The following is a 19543-nucleotide window of genomic DNA, read 5'->3' on the forward strand; positions in this document are numbered from 1 at the left end:
CTTGTAGGGGGTTTTGTTTTGTTTTTGTTTTTTTTGGTACTGGGAACTGAACCCAGAGGCACTTTACCACTGAGTTACATCACCAGTGCTTTTATTTTTTGAGACAGGGTCTCACTAATTTGCTGACGTTGGCCTCAAACTTGAGATCTTCCTCCCTTATCTTCCCAAGTTGCTGGGATTATAAGCATATGCCACTGCTCCCAACTCTTTAGGAGGGTTTTTCAACACCCCTACCCTCTTCCTCTTTGATAAAAAAATAATTCTTGTAGGACCAGCAACAGGGGGCTGGGAGATGCTCTGAAGAACAAAGCACAGCAAGCTTCTGAAATTCTTTAAGGGGTATTTTTAACTACCCTGTGACCTCATCCATTCAATTTAGCATGCTGATAAGGAAGAGTGGGCTTCTACCAGCAATCTTGTAAAGCAAGAGATCTGCCACTCAAGTCTTCATGTCACCTAGGGGCACTACCAAATGACATTATGGATACAAGGATATCCAGGGTCTGTGAGTGGAGTGTGGATGAATGTGAGACAAGACAAACAGAATCTTCCTACTTAGGGCTCAAGCTTGCATAGTATGGTCCCTGTTATGGCTGTAGGAAAGGCCATTTTGCAAAAAAAAAATGATGTGCTAAATTAATATTAAAGGATAGATTCAGTTTGTGTCTTTAATTTTTCCATATTGTGGGATACAAAACCCCAAACCAAAAAACTAAGTTATTGCTTGTACTGGTATAAAAAAGTTAAAAAATAATTTCATCATCCAACCCATTCTGCACTGCAGAAGTGCCAGGTTGACACTTCTGAATGCAATGGTTTTCCGATGACTCCCTTGTAAATATTTTCAGTACTGCCAACACCTACAGAACTCATACAAAGTCAGATGTCCTAGATCTTCTACCTCATCCTCTATCCTTGAGTCTCACTCTCCTTAGTACTTCTTTCTAAACTTTTAAAAAACCTTTTTGTTGGTTCATTCTCTTCCCCAAATCTCATATCTTTTCAAACTCAACTCCTGGGTCATAATCTCTAGAATACCTTTGTACAAGTCCACCCGCTCTATATTGGTTCTTACAATAGGCCCATTCGGAGAACTGGACTTAGAGCTGGGTGTGGTGGTGCCTGCCTGTAATTCCAGGAATTTAGGAGGCTGAGGTAGGAGGATGGGCAATTTAGCAAGATGGTCTCAAAATAAAACATAGAAAGGGCAGGGAATGTAGCTCAGTGGTGATTAAATCCCAAGTAGACACACACACACACACACACAGGAGCACAGGGCCTGGAGCCAGAGGGCATGGGTGTTAATCCTGACATGGCCATTTACATTACTTGAGTGAAATATTTTGTTCTTGTTGCTATAGATTCTCATGTAGATAAAGACAGTAAGTAGACTTACTTCTCTAGCTGTTATGAAAATATAAGAACAGTTCCTGGCACACAGTAAGTGTGCGATGAACATCATTAGGAACATTTACCATATTGATTGATACTCTGCACTGGAGTCTGCCTCACTGATCAACTCTAAGATCTCTGATGCCCAGGACAGTTTCTGTTATCTGTGAAACTTTGAGGCTAATGGAAAGCCAGGGCTAATTACTGTGCCTGAAGTAAAGTTAGTGCCGTCTTAGAGGAAGTGAACATGAAGCTTGGGTGTCAAAGGGAAAAGCATTCTTGATGGGAATGTTCTTCCTTCCTGAAGATATAAAGGGAGGCCATCTATGTGTGAGGCTGGACAGTGCAGTGTGGATGGTTGTTAAACAGCAGGGCTATTTGGTGATGAGAACAATCTGAGGAGATCTCTTGGAATGTGTGGAGACTGGGCCAAAAAAAAAGAAAAAAAAGAAAGTAATTTTTCATTAGTAAAAAAAAAAAAAAGCATTTTTATGATCATATAGAGGCCACATTTTTTAATTGATAACTCAATCTCTACATACAGTATTGCACAAATTATGAGTAGATCAACAATTATATTAACCATACAAACTCATGAACATTTACATAGAACTGCTGCTCTAGGTTTTGGTGCATTTTGTGCCAGGTACTTTAGTAAGTGGGACAACCACAAAGGAACTCAGCTACTTTAATTCATGAGAATCAGTTTTCAAAAAACGTATATGTATATCATCTTTGAGAATATTTAATATGTCAAGCCCAGGGAAATCAGTAGACTAAGTGACAAAAGGACTACTTTAAAAGAAAAGTTGGTGACCAAAATATTAGGTTACAATACTGTTTAAAAATTTTAGTAATTGGACTTAGGAATCAAAGTGTACACATACTGAGAATTTTAAGAAAAGACCCCCATGTTCTGTTTTATAATCACTACTACACCCCAAAAGAATGGAGTGGGCTGGGCTGCTATATCTTCTTTGCTACTGTAGACCACTGTTTCCAAGTTTTAAAGAAAGAAGGTGGTAACAACCGTTTTAAAATAAGATTTGTCCCTCTCAAAATAAAATAAAACGAATAGGATCTCATCAACTTACAAAGAAAACTCTATCCAAATGTTGATCACATTAAGCCACACTACTATTGTCCTTCACTGCCTCGGAATGCTGAGCACAAGTGTTCCCTAGGAGGAAGAGGTGATGGGGTATAGCCCCAGCTCTCTTGTAGTTTGCAGACCCATGTGGACAAATGTCCTTCAGTTTCCCTGGGGTTTGTCTCTTCCCACACAGAATTAAGAGGGGTGAGCTAGATGGCTCTTAAGAGTCCTTCCAACTAAAAGGATCTAAGTCAGCTTTGATCAGATTTTTAGGATGGCCAAAAAATAGGTCATAAAACAGGTGGATAAAATATTCCTCACTTTTTGATGCCATCACTTGGAACTATTTTGCACTACAGTTCAAGGAAATCTTTTCCCAGTATTGTTGAAGGGTACAAAAACAAGGCATTTGACAATGAAATTTTTAATAAAATGGAAAAAAGGTCATGCCAATTTGGGTAGAAAAACAATGCACTGCCATGTTACTATCAGTAGTCAGGACTTCTCACCTCTGAATTTTGGGAACCATTCATCTTGTTGAGAAAAGGCAGACAGAAATGCACATTCAAGCCATTTGACAGAAATCTAGCAAGCACACATCTGTTAACCTGTTTTGAGAATTACTGTCAGGGAAGCAGCATTAACTGGTTCTAACAGAAAGGATAAACGAGAGCTAAGTGTAGGGTAGGATTTTTTTTTCTTTATATAACAATGATCCAAAAGGAGCAATGGCTTCTCACTTTCTGTCCATATGGAGAATACAAACATCATTTCTTCTGGAATCTAACATACTGGCTTCATTTTCAAAATGCATCACTTTATTTTCCCCACAAGGTGGTCACACATTATAAACCTTAGGCATGTGACAGTCACATGATTTCTTCAGCAAGCTCCAAGGTTTCAGCAAGTCTTCCTGGAGTTTAAAGCCAGAGGAGTCCTGAGGTTTCAAATATTAAAGCTTTCTCCACAGCCACAAGTTCCTTTGATGTTTGGGTTATTGAAGACAAACTCACTGGATAATTTGTCTTCAACATAGTCCATTTCTGTTCCTAAAAGTGTCAGCTGTGCTTTCTTTTCGATGAACACTCTGACTCCTTGGGGAAAAGAAAACATGGGTCATATAAAGCCTGCAGCCTGTGGAACCTGCTGATTCAAAGTATAGTGAAATATAAATATAAATTTAAATTTAAATAGTAACCACCAGCTGGGCACAGTGATGCACGCCTGTAATCCCAGTGGCTTGGGAGGCTGAGGCAGGAGGATCAGGAGTTCAAAGCCAGCCTCAGCAAAGTGAGGTGCTAAAGCAACTCAGTGAGACCCTGTCTCTAACTGAAATACAAAATAGGGTTGGGGATGTGGCTCAGTGGCCATGTGTCCTTGAGTTCAATCCCTGGTGCCCTAAATAAATAAATAAACATTCAAATAAATGAATAGTAACCATCAACAAAATTCAACAGGAATCTTCTGAATATTTTTCAAAGTTGGTGACCGAATTCAGTTCTTGGTTTGGTCTCAGACTTTGATACCTACCTGAAAAAAGAACTGAAGATATAACTCAGTTTTAGAATAGCTGAGATTAAATAATTATACTAATGAAAAGCACTCAGAGCCTGACAGGGTGTGCATTCCTGTAATCCCAGTGACTTGGAAGTGTGAGGCAGAAAGATTTTAAGTTTGAGGCTAGCTTGTAAGATTGTAAATTTGGGTAACTTAGTCACATACTGTCTCAAAATAAAAATTAAGAAGGCTGGGGATGTGGCTCAGAGGTAAAGTGCTTGCACAGCATGCACGAAGCCCTGAGTTTGATCCCCAGCAATGAAAAAACAAACAAAAAACCCTCTACCCATTTCCTGTCAACTTTCTCTGTCCCAGTTATATAAGGGAAGGTAGTTTTACACAAGTAAATTCCATGACAATTGTGCAAAACTACAATCTGCCTTTATTTAATTTTTTTTTTCAATTTGCAACATGAAGAAAATATGTATATTCTCAGTAACTGTTTTGTAAGGATGGAGTCAATAAAATTTACAGATATCTTGCAATGTGATCTATATTATGTATGTATATGATGTAGACAGAAGTCAACATCCTGGCAAATACAATCAATTTAAAAAGCTTTCTTCCTTACAAAAACTGAATCATTACCTAAATATGAACTATATGTAAATACAGGTCTTCTCTTCTGTAAGAATAAAATCTTAAAAGTTTATGACATTTTGAGTCAGTCTCAAAAATAATTTAAAATATTAACAAATATCTTTCTTGATTAGTAATTCGGTTTAATAAGAAAAAAACACACCTAAGAATCTAGACCATGTCCTCCCATGTAGGCAAGGCCCACAAACTAGCCCAGAACACACCTCCAATGCAGAAAACCACCATGGCAAAACCCATGAAGACTCCAGTTCTCCCACAGTTGTAACATTTTTAATCTTCCTTTAAACAGGAATCAAATCCTTGGTTGGGAGATTTGGGGCCACATATATTAAAAACCAGAAAATTTTAATAAAAATTGGAAAACAATTTCTCAAAAGTATGAGTTTAAAAAAGCATTACTTACTTGACATGAACATAAAACTGTCACACAAAAATGGTTGGTTCACTTTCAAGTTTAAAATCTTTCTGGACACAATGAACGATGACCTTTCAGAGTTGAAACAACTTACCCACTAACCTATCAGTTATTAAAAGCACAGCCTCTGGAGAGAATTGAATTGATTAGGTTTACATTTCATTGGATGTTTAAACATTCACTGAGTGACCTTGGACTAATTATTTAACCTCTCCATACCTCAATTTCTTTAACAGAAAACAGGTATAATAAATAAGCAAACAAACGAACAAAACCAAAAACAAAACAAAAAAAAACCCAAACTAGGAAAAAAAAAAAGAAAACAGGTATAAAGGTATAACATGGCATTGCCCTCATTAAGTTGCTGTGTACAAATCATACAACATATTAAAGTTCATCAAACAAACCTAGCACAGAGTGAGCACTATTTACATAATTTCTAATCTTTTTTTTTTTTTTTTTTGGTACTGGGGATTGAACCCAGAGGCACTTTACCACTAGGCTACATCCCCAGTCCTTTTTATTTTTTATTTTGAGACAGTGTTTCGCTAAGTTGCTTAGAGTCTCGTCTCAACTTAATTGCTGAGGCTGGTCTTGAACCTGTGATCCTCCAGTCTCATCCTCCTGAGTCACATGGTGGGTACAGGTGTGTACCACCATGCCTGGCTATAAGGTTAAAAATTTTAAGCAAAACAAAGTATCCAGAAAAAAATCTGTCAAAAACATACCATCTTGAACAACTTCTTCATCAGAATCTCCTTTTGTCTTTGTATATTCCAGCGTGTAAGAAAGGCCATTACAGCCCCTAGTTCGGACACCGACTTTCACACCTACCTGAAAAAGAATTGAAAATATAAACTTAGTTTTAAAGCTTATCAGATAGATTAAACAATCACACTAGTAAAAAAAAAAAAAAAAAAAAAAAGGCTACTTATTATTAATTTTCTCATAAGCTAACAAATAAATATTAGATTTCTTGTTATAAAATGTCTCTGTAGGAGCAGAGTATGGTGGTACACATCTGTAGTACTAATTTGAAGTCAGTTTTGGCAACCCATCTTGAAATAGAAAATAGGGCTCAACAGTAAAGTACCCCATGGGTTCAATCCTTAGTACAAAAAAAAAAAAAAATTCCTGTAGGAAATAGGAAACAAGAATTGGAAAAAATTTAATTATTGTACAATTATAATACTAGCAGGTATTAAAAAATATAAAAACCAACAATATACAAAGAACAATACACATAAGAAAAACCCTGTAATTACTACTATTCTAACACACAGGTTGTTTCCCCCCATTTCTTCTAGTCCTTGTCACATATATATAATCTGAATATTTTTATCATAGTAAAATAATTTTTTTTTTGCACCAGGGATTGAACTCAAGGGCACTCGACCACTGAGTGATAACCTCAGCCCTATTTTGTAGTTTTAGAGACAGGGCCTCACTGAGTTGCTTAGCACCTCACCGTTGCTGAGGCTGGCTTTGAACTCTCAATCCTCCTGCCTCAGCCCTCTGAGCCGCTGGGATTACAGGCATGCGCCACTGTGCCTGGCTTAAAATTTTATTCTGCATTTTGCTGCATACACTTAAGATATCATTTTCCCCATGGAATAAACTTTTACAAATCACTTGCAAGTAATGGCCACATAATATTTCACTTAATTATTATTATTATTTTTTGCAGTGCTGGTGATCAAACCCAGGGCCTTGTGCCTGCTAGGTAGGTAAATGCTCTACTACTGAGCTAGGACCTCAGTGCTTATGTTAATTAACTGACCCTTACTATTAAACATCCAATTTAGAAAAGAAGCTTTTTTTTTTTTTTTGGTACTGGGGATTGAACCCAGGGATATTTAACCACAGAGCCACATTCCCCAGTCCTTTTAAAAATATTTTATTTAGAGATATAATCTTGCTAAATTGTGCTTAGGGCCTCGATAAGTTGCTGAGGCTGGCTTTGAATTTAGGATCCTCTTGTCTCAGCCTCCCCAGCTGCTGGGATTACAGGTGTATGCCACCACACCTGGCTAGAAATAAATTTTTTCTTATTATTTATTTAAAATTTTTTCTTTATTGGTTCTTTTTAATTATACATAATATTATGATTCATTTTGACATAATTAAAAAAAGCATGGAATATTATTTGCTCTAATTCAGTCCCCAATACTTCCCCTTTCACTCCTCTCCTCCCTCTCCCATTCTTCTTTCCTCTATTCTTCTGATGCTTCTGTGATTTACTTAAAAGCTTTTTTTTTTTTTTTTTAAAGTTTCTTATGGATATACATGATGGTGAGATTCACTGTGGTATATTTAAACATGTGCATAGGAAAGTTAGGACAGATTCATTCTACTGTTCTTCCCTTATTCTGTCTCTCTTCCCTCCCACTCAATTCCCTCTGTATATTCCACAGATCTTTTATTTTAATGGAATTACACCCTGCCTTCTCTTTCTCTTTTCTTCAGAAATAAAAAATTTTAATTTAAAAATTGAAAAATTGCCTAGCATGTATGAGGTCTTAGGTTCGATTCCAACACAGGGGAAAAAAGCAAAGAAAAATTACTTCTAACTAAAAAGAACAACAAAAACAAAATAATAAATATGCCAAAAAATAAAGAAACAAATCACTTCTTTCTTAAAAGAAAGAAAACAACAAAAAAACACCTGATGGCAAGGATGCCTTTTAAAAAAAAGTTGAATTTCTGAAAAGTGTTTTTGCTCAATCTCATTCTGTGAGAAGTTTTCCGGATGTTTCCTTCTGGTTAGATTCACTAAGTTTCATAAGCTACTACCTGGAAATTACACTACCTCTGTACAGGAGCCTGAATCCGGGGCAGACCTGTATAAATGTTTTCAAATATCACAAAGCAAAGATTGTATGCTTAGCATAAGAGGCCCTGGGTTTGATCCCTAGTAATCAAAAAAAAAAAAAAAAAAAGATTAAGAAGTGCCCAGACAGCACTAATGTCTGTGTTAGTGCAATTTTCTAACAATATCTATCTATGCTTTTCTCTATTATGGAGCCTGCTTTTTCATTTAAGTATACAAAGTATTATCATCTTAAGTATTATTTCACCAGTAGATCCTGATTCTCTGAAAAGTAACAATATGTACTTACTTCAGAAAAGCAAACATAAAGTGGGAAATTTTATTCACCTTCAGTGACAGCTTAGAAAATGTTTGAGGGAATTTTATATATTCAGAATGAAAAATAATCAACTGCCTGGATTAATTCCTGAAGCACATATCATAAGTATTTGTTTAACTTGGTTTCTGTATTTGTAAACAGGATGTTAGGAATGGATACAGACATTTAAGACTATATGAAATAAACTAAAAATGGAACAAAGACCTTGGAATTAGACCAGAAACTTTCCAACTGCTAGAAGAAAACAGGCTCAACACACCAACATATAAGCTCAGGGAATGACATCCTTAATAGAACCCCTAAAGTTCAGGAAATAATATGAAGAATTAATAAATGGGATGGTATCAAATTAAAAAACTTCTATACCAAACATGGTGTTGCATGCTTATAATTCCTGCAATACGGGAGGCTGAGGCAGAAAGATCTCAAGTTTTAGGTCAGCCTGGGCAACTCAGTGACACTCTGCCTCAAAATAAAAAATGAAAAAGACTGGGGATGTAGCACAGTGGCAGAGTGCTCAGGTTCAATCCCTAATACCTTACTGTACTGTACCAAACCAAACCAAACCAAACCAACCAACCAATCAACTAAAAAAACCCCAAACTTTGAAGCATAATAAAGGAAACAAAAGCATGAAGAGAGAGCCTACAGAATGAGGGAAAATCTTTGTCAACTATTCTTCTAACAGAAGATTAATATCCAGAATATATAAAGAACTCAAAAACCTTGCCACCAAAAAAATAAACAATCAATAAGTGAACAAATGAACTAAACAGAAACTTCTCCAAAGAAAAAATGCAAATGGTTGCTGGGTGCATTTGCACATGCCTATGTGGCTCAGGAGGCTGAGGTAGGAAGATTGAGAATTCAAAACCAGCCCCAGCAACTTGGCGAGACTCTGACTCAACTTAAAAAAAAATAAATAAATAAAAAACAGGCTGGGGATGTGGCTCAGTGGGACAGTGTCCCTAGGGTCAATCTCCGGTACCCTAAAAAAAAAAAAAAAAAAAAAAAAAGGGAAAAAGAAAAATGGTCAACAAGTAAATGGAAAAATGTTCAATATCTTAGCAATCAGAAAATGCAAATTGAAACTACACAGAGATTTTATTTCATTTCAGTTAAAATGGCAATGATCAAGAATACAAACAACAACAAATGCTTGCAAGGATGTGGGAAAAAGGGAAAATTTATATACTGTAGGTTGGATTGTAAATTAGTACAACCACTATGGAAATCAGTATGGAGTTTCCTCAAAAGACTAGGAATGAAACCACCATAATCCAGCTATATCATTCTTTGGTATTTATCCCGAGGATACCATATATGCATATCCATACATGAACATTCATGTTTACAGCAGTGCAATTCATGAAACCAGCCTAGGTGTCCATCAACAGATAAATGGGTAAAGAAAATGTAGTATATATGCACAAGGGTGTTTTTTATTCAGCCAAAAAGAACTAAATTGTCATTTGCAAGTAAAGAGATGGAACTTGAGAGCATTATGTTAAGTGAAATAAGCCAGACTCAGAAAGTCAAGATTGTTTTCTCTTACATGTAGAAGCTACAGAGAAAGAAAAAAAAAAGGAAAAAAAAAAAAATCGGGGTTGCGGGGATCTCAGGAAGCAATACAGTAGAGGAAAGGAATCAGGGGGAGGAATCAAGGGAAGGAAAGGGAAAGCAAGCACTAGAGAATGAACTGTTATGTTATGTGCATATATGAATATGTTGAAATGTATCCCACTAATATGTGTAACTATAATGCACCAATAAAAAAAGTTTGTGAAAACACAGCTGTAGGTTGGGAAAAGGGATTGTTCATGCTATAAATGACGCATTTTTACATCAATAGGAATGAACATTCTTTAAATCTACAAACTAACTTCCTGTTTCATTTGGTTAATTTATACTCTAGTCATTAGTTTATCCAAACTGAACTGGATGGAAAACTAACAGTGGTCAGCATTCATTAATTCTTAGGAGGGAGGTGCTGACAACTCCCACTACTTTGTAATGTATAAATTATGCAACAGAATCCAGAAATCACTCTGTAGTCTAATTATTAATTATTGACAGTTCATTTTTTGAAGTGATTTACAGCATTCCATTAACTCTTAACAATGTACTACAGTAAGATGATATGTACATCCCTAACTCAACAATTCTACCTCCAGGAACAAATCTTACATAGGTATGCTATGTCATGCTTACAGGTCTCTAACAAGGGCCTGGCATACACCTCTACTAAACAAATAGCTATTAAGTGGTGTTTGTGGTAGTAATGAAGGAAAACAACCCAGATGACCTTTGATATAATGAACTGCTTAAAGAAATCAATGGAATATACTGTATTCAAAGTCATGAAGGGAGAGGCAGATTTTTTTTTTTTTTTTTTGGTACCAGGGATTAAACCCAGGGGTGACCACTGAGCCACATTCCCAGCCCTTTGTTATTTTTTATTTGAGACAGGGTGTCACTATTGCTTAGGGCCTCCCCATGTTGCTGAGGAGGCTGGCTTTGAACTTGTGATCCTCCTGCCTCAGCCTCCCAAAGTTGCTGGGATTACAAGCTTATACCACCGCACTCAGCAGGGGAGGCAGATCTTTACACAATACTATGGAAAGATCTTCAAGCTGATTAAGGGTAAAAAGCAAGGCGTAACTATAGCACATATGGGAAACAGGAAAAGAGAGACAAGATTAATAAGCACAGTGTAGAGCAGTGGTTTTAGTTGTCACAGAAAGGGAAGAGGGTGCTACTAGCAGCTGGTAGGTAGAGGCCAGAGATGCTGTTAAATATCCTACAATTCACCCTAAAACATCAACAGTGTGGAGGCAAAGAAGTCCTGGTTTAGCCACATCAAATACACAGATTATCTCTGAAAGACCCTCAAAGGTTGCTTTTGGAAGAAAGAATGACAATGAAAGAGTCTAGCGTTGAGAGTAACTTCTTTTACACCAAATATCCCCTTCTGTATTATTTGAATTTTTAAAAATCAGGAGTAGGGCTGAGGATGTAGCTCAGTGGTAGAGGGCTTGCCCAGCATAAGTAAAGCCTCGGGTTCAAGCCACAGCACCACAGAAAAAAAAGAAAAAGAAAAAAAAAAAAAGAAAGAAAAAAGAAAAATCCTTAATTAATGAAAACACACTGTTTATCATAAATACATTTGTTCTGAAAAAGAATTTTTTTTTTTAGTACATATTTGTTTGATAGGCTTTACTTACATGTTCAGGCTTATCTTTAAGAAGTTGTTTTATCTTGTTTACTGCTGAAGGTGTCTGAAAAAAGAAAATGTTATTAAGTTTTTAGGTATAAAACTAGCATTCTTAAATAGTCTTCAAGACTACTGGAGTTTGTCTTTACCAAATTCACGTGAAAATTTTATTTCATTCATGCCGGGGTACTTATCATCGATATTATACCCAAACACATGAAGGTCTGCTCAATTAAAAACTCTGTCAAAATATTTGCTAGCAATATCCTTTTAAATCTTGCTCCTCAGTCTAGGTTAGTTCTCTCATATGCTTACTGTACTATTTATATTACAAATGTAATTTTCTTGGGCAGCATTTATTTTGTGCACCTATTGTATACCCAACAATAAACACACTGCCAGACACACTGAAAGCCCACAGTCAGTGAACAAAATCACGTATCTCAGTGGAAAAGCCAAACCTCTGGTGCTTTTTCTGTTGATTATTAACCGTGTGTGTGTGTAGTTTACAATCTATTTCGAATCCATCAAAATGCACAGAAGAGCATTACCAGCATTAAGAAACCCAGGCTATGCCTCTCATCTTAGTCACATCAAATGCTCACACAGTTTTCAATGTGAATTAAACCAATATCTCTGGATATCTAGATGAACAAGCTAATGATAAAATAATAACAGGGAGGGGTTGTTTCTCAAAAAGAATGGTTTAGCCTATCTTAGTGGTCCTCAATGTGAGAAAAATGTCATGACTTATTCTGTGCCCTTAGCTTAGCATTACCAAACCAAACTTCTTGGGAAGGAGGTTGCTGGTAAGAGAGTATTCTGGGGCATTTTTGGTCTACTTTTTAAGTGTCCTCCAAGGCTGTCATGTTAAGCAGCTTCTCTGATTCCTAGTCCCTTAACTGGTGAAATACGGATTAACAGTCCCTCCTCTTCAGGATTCTTGTGAGGATTAAATATTCAAATTCATGAAAGGTATTCAGGACAGTGCCAGGCACAATGAGATCAGCTACTAATGAAGAGATGATGTCTTTTCTACTTTCTGATTTATTAGCTCCTCTAACTGGCAATGCTGTACTGGTCTCTCAGTTTTTTATGAAATCCTGAAGTCTGAATATTATGACCTATGCCTCAGTAGTAAATTGTAGCCAGAACTCAAGCTTGTGCTGGGGAGACGACCCAAGGGATGGCCCTGCAGTGTGCTGTCTGGGTTGGGGCTCAGTCAGATGAGGAGAATGTTAAACATAGAGCAGACCCTAGTTAGAAGGGTCATGGAGTCAAGTTAGGACGAGACCAGCATTAAAAAAAATAATAATAAAAGTGAATGTTGTTTAGTGAACCTTTTTTAGTTATTAATATGTGGCATGTGTCTGTAGGTATGTATTTCTTGTGTGTTACTGTTAAAAAAATAAGAGATTAAAAAATCACCATCAGCAGATGACTTCTAGTTCTCTCTCTCTCTCTTTTTTTTTTTTTGGTACTGGTTATTGAATGCAGGGGCACTTTGCCACTGAGTCACATCCCCAGCCCTTTTTAATATTTTATTTAGAGATAGGGTCTTGCTAATTTGTTTAGGGCCTCACTAAGTTGCTGAGGCTGGCTTTGAACTCACCGGCCTCCTGCTTCAGTCTCCCAAACTGCTGGGATTATAAGTGTGCCCCACCATACCCAGCTAGCAGATGGATTCTAAAGACCTTTTCTCACAGTTGTATTAGAACAGAAGCAGAACAATAAAACACAGGGGCATCAGAAGGAAATGCTCAAAAGCAGAATTATAACATTTTATTTTTCTGAGATGGCAGAATATCAACCTCAAATAGATATACTTATTAAAACATTTTTTTAAAAGTGCTTGTTTACTGTTCTAAATGGATGCTAATAAAAGCAAGCTTTATTTTCCATTTGTAAATTTTCATAGGCATATTTCCTATGTGAGTGCTTAAGAAATTAATCTACTTACTGCCTCCCCCCCCCCCAAAAAAAAAGATTTCTGATAAGTAAAAAAAAAAAAAGCATAGCTATGGGAAAATACTTTTTCAAACTAAAACCTGATGTGTAATTTTGGTTTAGTGTGGGCTGGTCAAAGGTACAGAGAGAAGTAAACACAGGTCTCTTACCCTCTTCCACTAGCCCCAAGTCTTTTTTCTCTTCACATGGTTTTCTAAATTATCAAATTTGGTTTGAAAAAAATATATATTTTCTTCTTCTTTAGTCAACTCCTAGTAGAAAACATTTAAATACAATAAAAGGAAGCAAGTCATAGCAAATAGTCTACTTATCTCAAGGTTGTTGATATTTACATCTTATACTGAAAGGCACTTAATGGGAAAATAACATTAAAACAAGATTGTGTGCCTGGAAGTTGTTGTTATAGAAACCAGAAATGAATGTTAACTTTTCTGGATCAGGTGAAAATGAAACATGCTCTACTGAGGGAGTGTTACTACTGATGTATAACACAGTTGAGTATTCACCCAAGGATAAAATGATGGTGCTAATAATTTTTGAAGTAATTGATCTTTTTTTTTTTTTTTAAAGCCAAGTCAGAATGAACAAGTTACAGTTGGGCCTTTTTTTTTTTTAACTCTCCCCATAAAAAGTATCTTCTGGGGCTGGGGATATAGCTCAGTAGTATAATAGTTGCCTAGTGTGTGTGAAGCTGCAAGTTCAATCCCCTTCCCCACTCCAAAAAAGAACTTTCTGGATCTAGTACAAGGCAGAAACTAAATATCTTATTTTACTCTCTAGGACTGTTTGCATAGTTTGGCAACATTTTGCTTAGGGGAAATCAATCTGGGAAACAGCATAAAATCTTCCACTAAGCAATATGCAGCCTTATATTACCAACACATTCCCCAAGACAACTAGGAGACCCATATTACCCCCTCAAAATTGATACTAATTGAACTGCCATTAGTTATTATTTAGTAATTAGTCTCAATCTCAGATTCAGTGTGAATTAAAATCTAAGAAGAGTCTTAAAATTCACTGAAACATAATGTTGGCTTTTAATCTACTCGTGACTTTTTTTTTTTTTTTTTTTTTTGGTGGCACTGGGGATTGAACGCACTAAGCCTCATCCCTATCCCTTTTTATTCTTTAACTTCTTAATTTTTGGTTTTTTTGAGACAGGGTCTTGCAAAGTTGCCTTGGCTGGCCTTGAACCTGTGATCCTCCTGCCTCAGTCTCCTAAATTGCTGGGATTACAGGCATGCACCATGACACCCAGCTAGAACAAGGTTCTAAAGCGAGAGAATTATCTTTAAGATATTTTGGCCCAATTAAAAAAAAAATCTACTTCCAGGCTATTTTTATTGTCATGATTATGGGAAAAGACTTATAAACATGTGCCAACAATTATGACCTATTTTAATTTTATTATAAATCTGGCATTTTAACGTTTAAAAGATCTTAGGTAAATGGCAACCAATGAGAAAGCTAGAATATATTTTGTTAAACTCACTATTTAACAACTATGATTGGCATTAAGGTGTTTTTCTTTTGTCTTCTCTTATTCACACATACACTTATATAATATTTGTAATTCTAGTATACATTTACATTTTCACAACTCCCATTAAAAACATTTTAACGTATTATTCTTCTCATTTGATACACACAGTAATGAACATATTCACTATTTATTGAGCACTTTCTATGTGTTTGATGTTTTATATCATGTTTTTATTCTTACAATTCTGTGACTTTTTTTGATGCTGAGTGAGGATGAACCCAGGGCTTTGTGAAAGCTAAGCACATTCTACCACCCAACTACACTCAGAGACTTACTCCCAATGTTTTAATAGCTCCTAAATTGCTTTCATGTACAAATCTTTGTTCCTGGTCACTGTTTCAAAGGACTTCTGGTTCTGGTCCAATGAATTAACACTTTATTAAATATTAAACATTTTTGAAACTTTCTCACTCAACCAAGTTCTACTAGAAGTTAAGCCCCAAGACACCTCTGTACATAACTTCTCTTCATGTGTCAATAATTATTCTGTCATGTACCATCATCGTTTCACAAAACTTTGGTTGTACTTTGTACACAGTGTGGGTCATCTATAATCCTAAATTAGGGTTGCACTAATTTTGACTTGTTAAATGTTGGAAATAAAGGTGACTGTCAGGAGTATTTAATCTTTGTGTTCTCTAATCATATCTTATTCTGGCTCCCATTAATTCAATTCCATTTTTCAATTCCTGGATACATAGCAATCCATCTTCCTTCTATGCTCTCTGCAGGTTTCTACAGGTACTTACTAACACTGATGTGTTATGTAGGAACCAAGCATTCAATCAAGAAACCACCCCTGGCTTGCATAAAGTTACATGGGCAAAGTATCACCAGTCTAAACATTTGCCTTGAACAATCCACCAATTCTCTTCAGACCCAACAAGAGTTAATGCAGATAATTTGGTGATGACAACATCTAATCATATTTTCAAGTCATCAGTTGCCTTTTCTAGCCTCTTGCTGATCTGAGGTAGACTCCACAAGTACATCCCTTATCTAATATTGCAAGATGTCAAATTCCTGATGTCAAATTTATATATTCAAGTAACATTTATTTCTTACTAGTTTTATTGAATTATCTCTACTTTTGGGTGATCTTATCTGCCTCCATTTATTAGGCCTTTGACCACTTCCCTGCTTTTATGCTTGACATAACATTCTGGGGTTAAAACTACACACAATAAGCAATACAGACCGTGGTACTTTGTGATGAGGGTACCTATGCTAGAAATAAATTGACTGCTAGTCCATTAATACAGATCATGATGGAAAGTAGCACTAGTGTGCTTTCTCTCCATCTCCTAAAAAAAAAATCAAAGGGAAAAAAAGCTTCTGAAGTCAGTCAAAACCCTAAGTAGGATTCAGAAAACAGATTCCTAGAGTCAGGCAACATGGAGATCCTGAAACCTGACAACTGCTATAACATGTAATGAAGAACAGTGGCTCGGGAGGCTGAGGCACTAAGCAACTCAAGGATATCCTGTCTAAGTAAAATACAAAATAGGGCTGGGGATGTGGCTCAGTGGTTTAGTGCTAGTGAGTTCAATCCCAGGTAATCTCCCCTGACCAAAAAAAAAAAAAAAAAAAAAAAGAGTCGAGAGGGAGCTAGGCCTGAGATTGTGAGATGTATTATTATTCCTTGTAAGAGATGGCAAAGCTTTCTTTGTGTCCAGGGAGGGTGGGCATTATGTAACTCATTATTTCTTGTCCTGAACCAGAGTAGATCTTAATAATGACTGCTGCAAGAACAGGAATGGAATGGAAGGGAATGACTCAGAAATTCTGAAGGAACATATAACTTGCCAAATGGTGATGGAAAAAGAAGACAGAAAACCATCCCTGTACCCTCTGACTTTCCTTGGATCCACCATTACCAGTAGAATTCTTCTTCTGAATTCTGAATAACTTTTGCTAAAAATGAAATGTGACACAAAGTATGAACTGTGCCCTTTAGTTTTCAAGATCTTAGATAATTCTAGATTCTATGATATATCTTCCACACATAAAAATGGACTTGCTAATATAGGAAAAATACAGAATATAGTAAGATATAAAATTGGGGTAACCTCAAGGACCTAAACACTGATGACATAAAAAAAATAAATTCTTTCAGCTGATCACGACTTTGTTTCAACTAATTTTACGGCAACAGGTCTTCGGATTTTCCAGTCTCTAGGCGAATGCTTGCACAAAGCCTTCTACTTAACCAAGAGTGGGTTAACTAAAACTAAAAAGTATTGGAGAACAATGCTGAACTGATCATAAGCTTGCCTACTGGGGTGTAAATGGGTTGGAACTAGATAGAAGTAATGGTGGCACAACACTGTGAGTGCTGCCACTGAATTGTACCCTTTAAAATGGTTAATTCTACGTTATGTGAATTTCCCTTTTAAAAAACCCACAGTCCTGAGAGAGCGCAGTACACTCTGAAATTCTTTTAAGTATCTGTGGTTTGTGTTCTGCTTTCCTTTCTGTTTGACCTCTTTTCCAGAAAACGCTGTGGACTAACTCAGAGTGAAAATCTTCATCCTTTGTCCTTTGTAAAACCCTAGGATTGCAGGAGTCTCACAGGGTGTTTCAAAAGCCTCTGCTACCACGGACACCAGGAAGTAACTCTTTGTGCGCCGCAGACTAGACCTCGGAGGGGGCGAGGGCTTCATCGCCGCTCTGCCCTCTCGCACCGGTGGGTTCCTGGGGCTCGCCCTTTCCCGCACACCCACAGAGTGGGACTCCTGGTGTCAATCGCCAAACCCGGCACTTGGTATGTCCGAGCTCAGCACAGGAGACGTCAGGCAACCCGGGTTTTTCAGGCTCGCTGCTAGGCTCTTGCTGACAAACACCGTCGGCCTCCCCACCCCCCAACGCCTGGGCAGAGCCTGCCGGGAAACGTAGTTCCCGGGGCGCCCAGGCACCCACGGAAGCCCTGTCCAGGGGTTTATCACTCTCCCCGGGGCCAGCAGGGAAAACGGCGGCGCGGCGGCGACTCAGCGGCCGCAGACCCCGTACGTGCCCGCGGCCTGCGAACCGGCTCCCCGCCACTATGACCTCCGCTGGCAGGGGGCGGACGTGAGCCAATGTCACAGGCCCAGCCACGCGCCGCGTGCACTCACCAGGGTGAGGGCCGCTCGGGTGGGCTGCAGCTTCCTCTTGCTCACAGCCCGGACAGTGGCCCGGACTAAAGAGGCCGACATCTTCACCGTCCCGGCGCCCGGGTGCCTCGGGCCGGAGCTCGGCCACCTCAACCTCTCTCCATGGACACCACCGGCGCATTGACGCCACAAGCTTCGGCGCACGGCACCCCAGGCCCCGCCCCGCCCGCCTCCGCCATTGGCCGGGTCGTGTGAGTGACGGGCCGGGGGGCGGGGCGGGTTTCTTCTGCCAGCGCTACCAGCAGCTCCCGCGACTGTGCGCGGCGCGGCCTGTAGTGTTAACCGTGCGGGTGGGCACAGGAATTCTGGAGGCCATCACCGCCGAGTACCGAGTCTGGGCGACAAGCCATGACCTCCGACCTCGCTGACTTCTGAGCGGGTTTCCTTACCATCTGCCTGCTGGGCGAGATGCGGCGCCATCGCCTCCTGCAACAATCAGTAATAGACTGTTGAAGCTTAAGAGCATAGAAGAAAGTCAACACATCACAGGAGTTTTAGTTCTTCAAAGGAGACCGGTTCCGATAATCCGTCACCTAACGTCCAGTTTTCATTCTTCCTTTTTGGTCCAGCTAGACTATTCTTAAGAGCACAGAATTGCTGCAGAGTTGTGTATTATGCAGTTTCCCTCTCTTCCACCCCTAGCGTGCTTGTACTGTTTGGGATGCAGAAGGAAGGTGAATAACGCATTTTTGTTCAGGTACGGAATGCGGAACCCAGCTTCACTGTGACTGGGCGGCACTGCGAATAGTCACGTTTGCAGAGGGTACCTACGTATCAGTACACTTGATTCAACACCTGTTGTTTGTGAGACCTTGTCCGGCTGCTCAGGGACATATTTCAGCCTTTTAATTAAGCAATATTCTTGAACACAAGGCACCGTATCCCGGGCATACTCGGGAAGTCAGGTAAACAAGGGCCAGAAGAGAGATCGTAGTCGTTGGACAGAAGTACAGCTTAGTTATAAGATGGAAAGAGATCAGGACAGGTGGCATTCCCATGGAAAGGAGGTGGGGAGGGGAGTATAGATTATTGTTCAGTGTTTTGATAATGGAAAAAACGAGAAGTGAAGCGTTTTTCAGAGCCCAATTTATCTCTGATCCCTTAGAACATACAAGGTCTGAAAGGATACCTCACAATTATCAGGCATTTCTTTCTGTTTCAGAAATGAAATTGCATTGACAGGATTTTTTTTTTTTTTTCTTTTTAACTCCAGATGCACACAGAAAAAAATTTTTTTGGGGATTGAGAGGCAGTAGGGTGGTGGGTTTGTCGCAGCTTCATCTTTGACTAACTGGGTGATTTGAGATAAGGCATTTTACTTTTGATGCCATTCCCCCTACATATACTGTGAAGATTTAGTACATGAAAAACCCTTAGAGTGCATGGCACACAGCAGCACTCAATAAACACTAATTGTTAATTGATATTAAGGATACCACGTATGAGGCTGTAATGGA

The 19543-nt window shown here is 38.2% G+C and overlaps 1 protein-coding gene across 1 annotated transcript; it reads right to left on the bottom strand.

The window, feature by feature from the left end:
* Positions 1-1892: 1892 nt before the first annotated feature.
* On the bottom strand, positions 1893-18240 carry Isca1 (iron-sulfur cluster assembly 1). The gene is made up of 4 exons (XM_047525761.1): positions 18048-18240; positions 11431-11484; positions 5786-5891; positions 1893-3579 (listed from the first exon to the last, which is right to left on the bottom strand). Exons 1-4 carry the CDS (start codon positions 18126-18128, stop codon positions 3431-3433), a joined length of 390 nt encoding a protein of 129 aa, XP_047381717.1. The 5' UTR covers positions 18129-18240; the 3' UTR covers positions 1893-3430.
* Between the last annotated feature and the right edge of the window lie 1303 nt (positions 18241-19543).

The sequence above is a fragment of the Sciurus carolinensis genome, chromosome 14 (genome assembly GCF_902686445.1).
Source record: "Sciurus carolinensis chromosome 14, mSciCar1.2, whole genome shotgun sequence".
NCBI classification, from domain to species: domain Eukaryota; kingdom Metazoa; phylum Chordata; class Mammalia; order Rodentia; family Sciuridae; genus Sciurus; species Sciurus carolinensis.

What these genes read in the sequence shown, in the direction of transcription:
- Isca1 (XM_047525761.1), bottom strand. Translation starts at nt 18,128, where the DNA reads ATGTCGGCCTCTTTAGTCCGGGCCACTGTCCGGGCTGTGAGCAAGAGG. An exon ending in TTAAAGATAAGCCTGAACAT is followed by an intron (nt 5,892 to 11,430) that starts GTAAGTAAAGCC and finishes ATTCTTTTTCAG; the next exon opens with GTAGGTGTGAAAGTCGGTGT. An exon ending in TGAAGAAGTTGTTCAAGATG is followed by an intron (nt 3,580 to 5,785) that starts GTATGTTTTTGA and finishes CTTTTCCCCAAG; the next exon opens with GAGTCAGAGTGTTCATCGAA.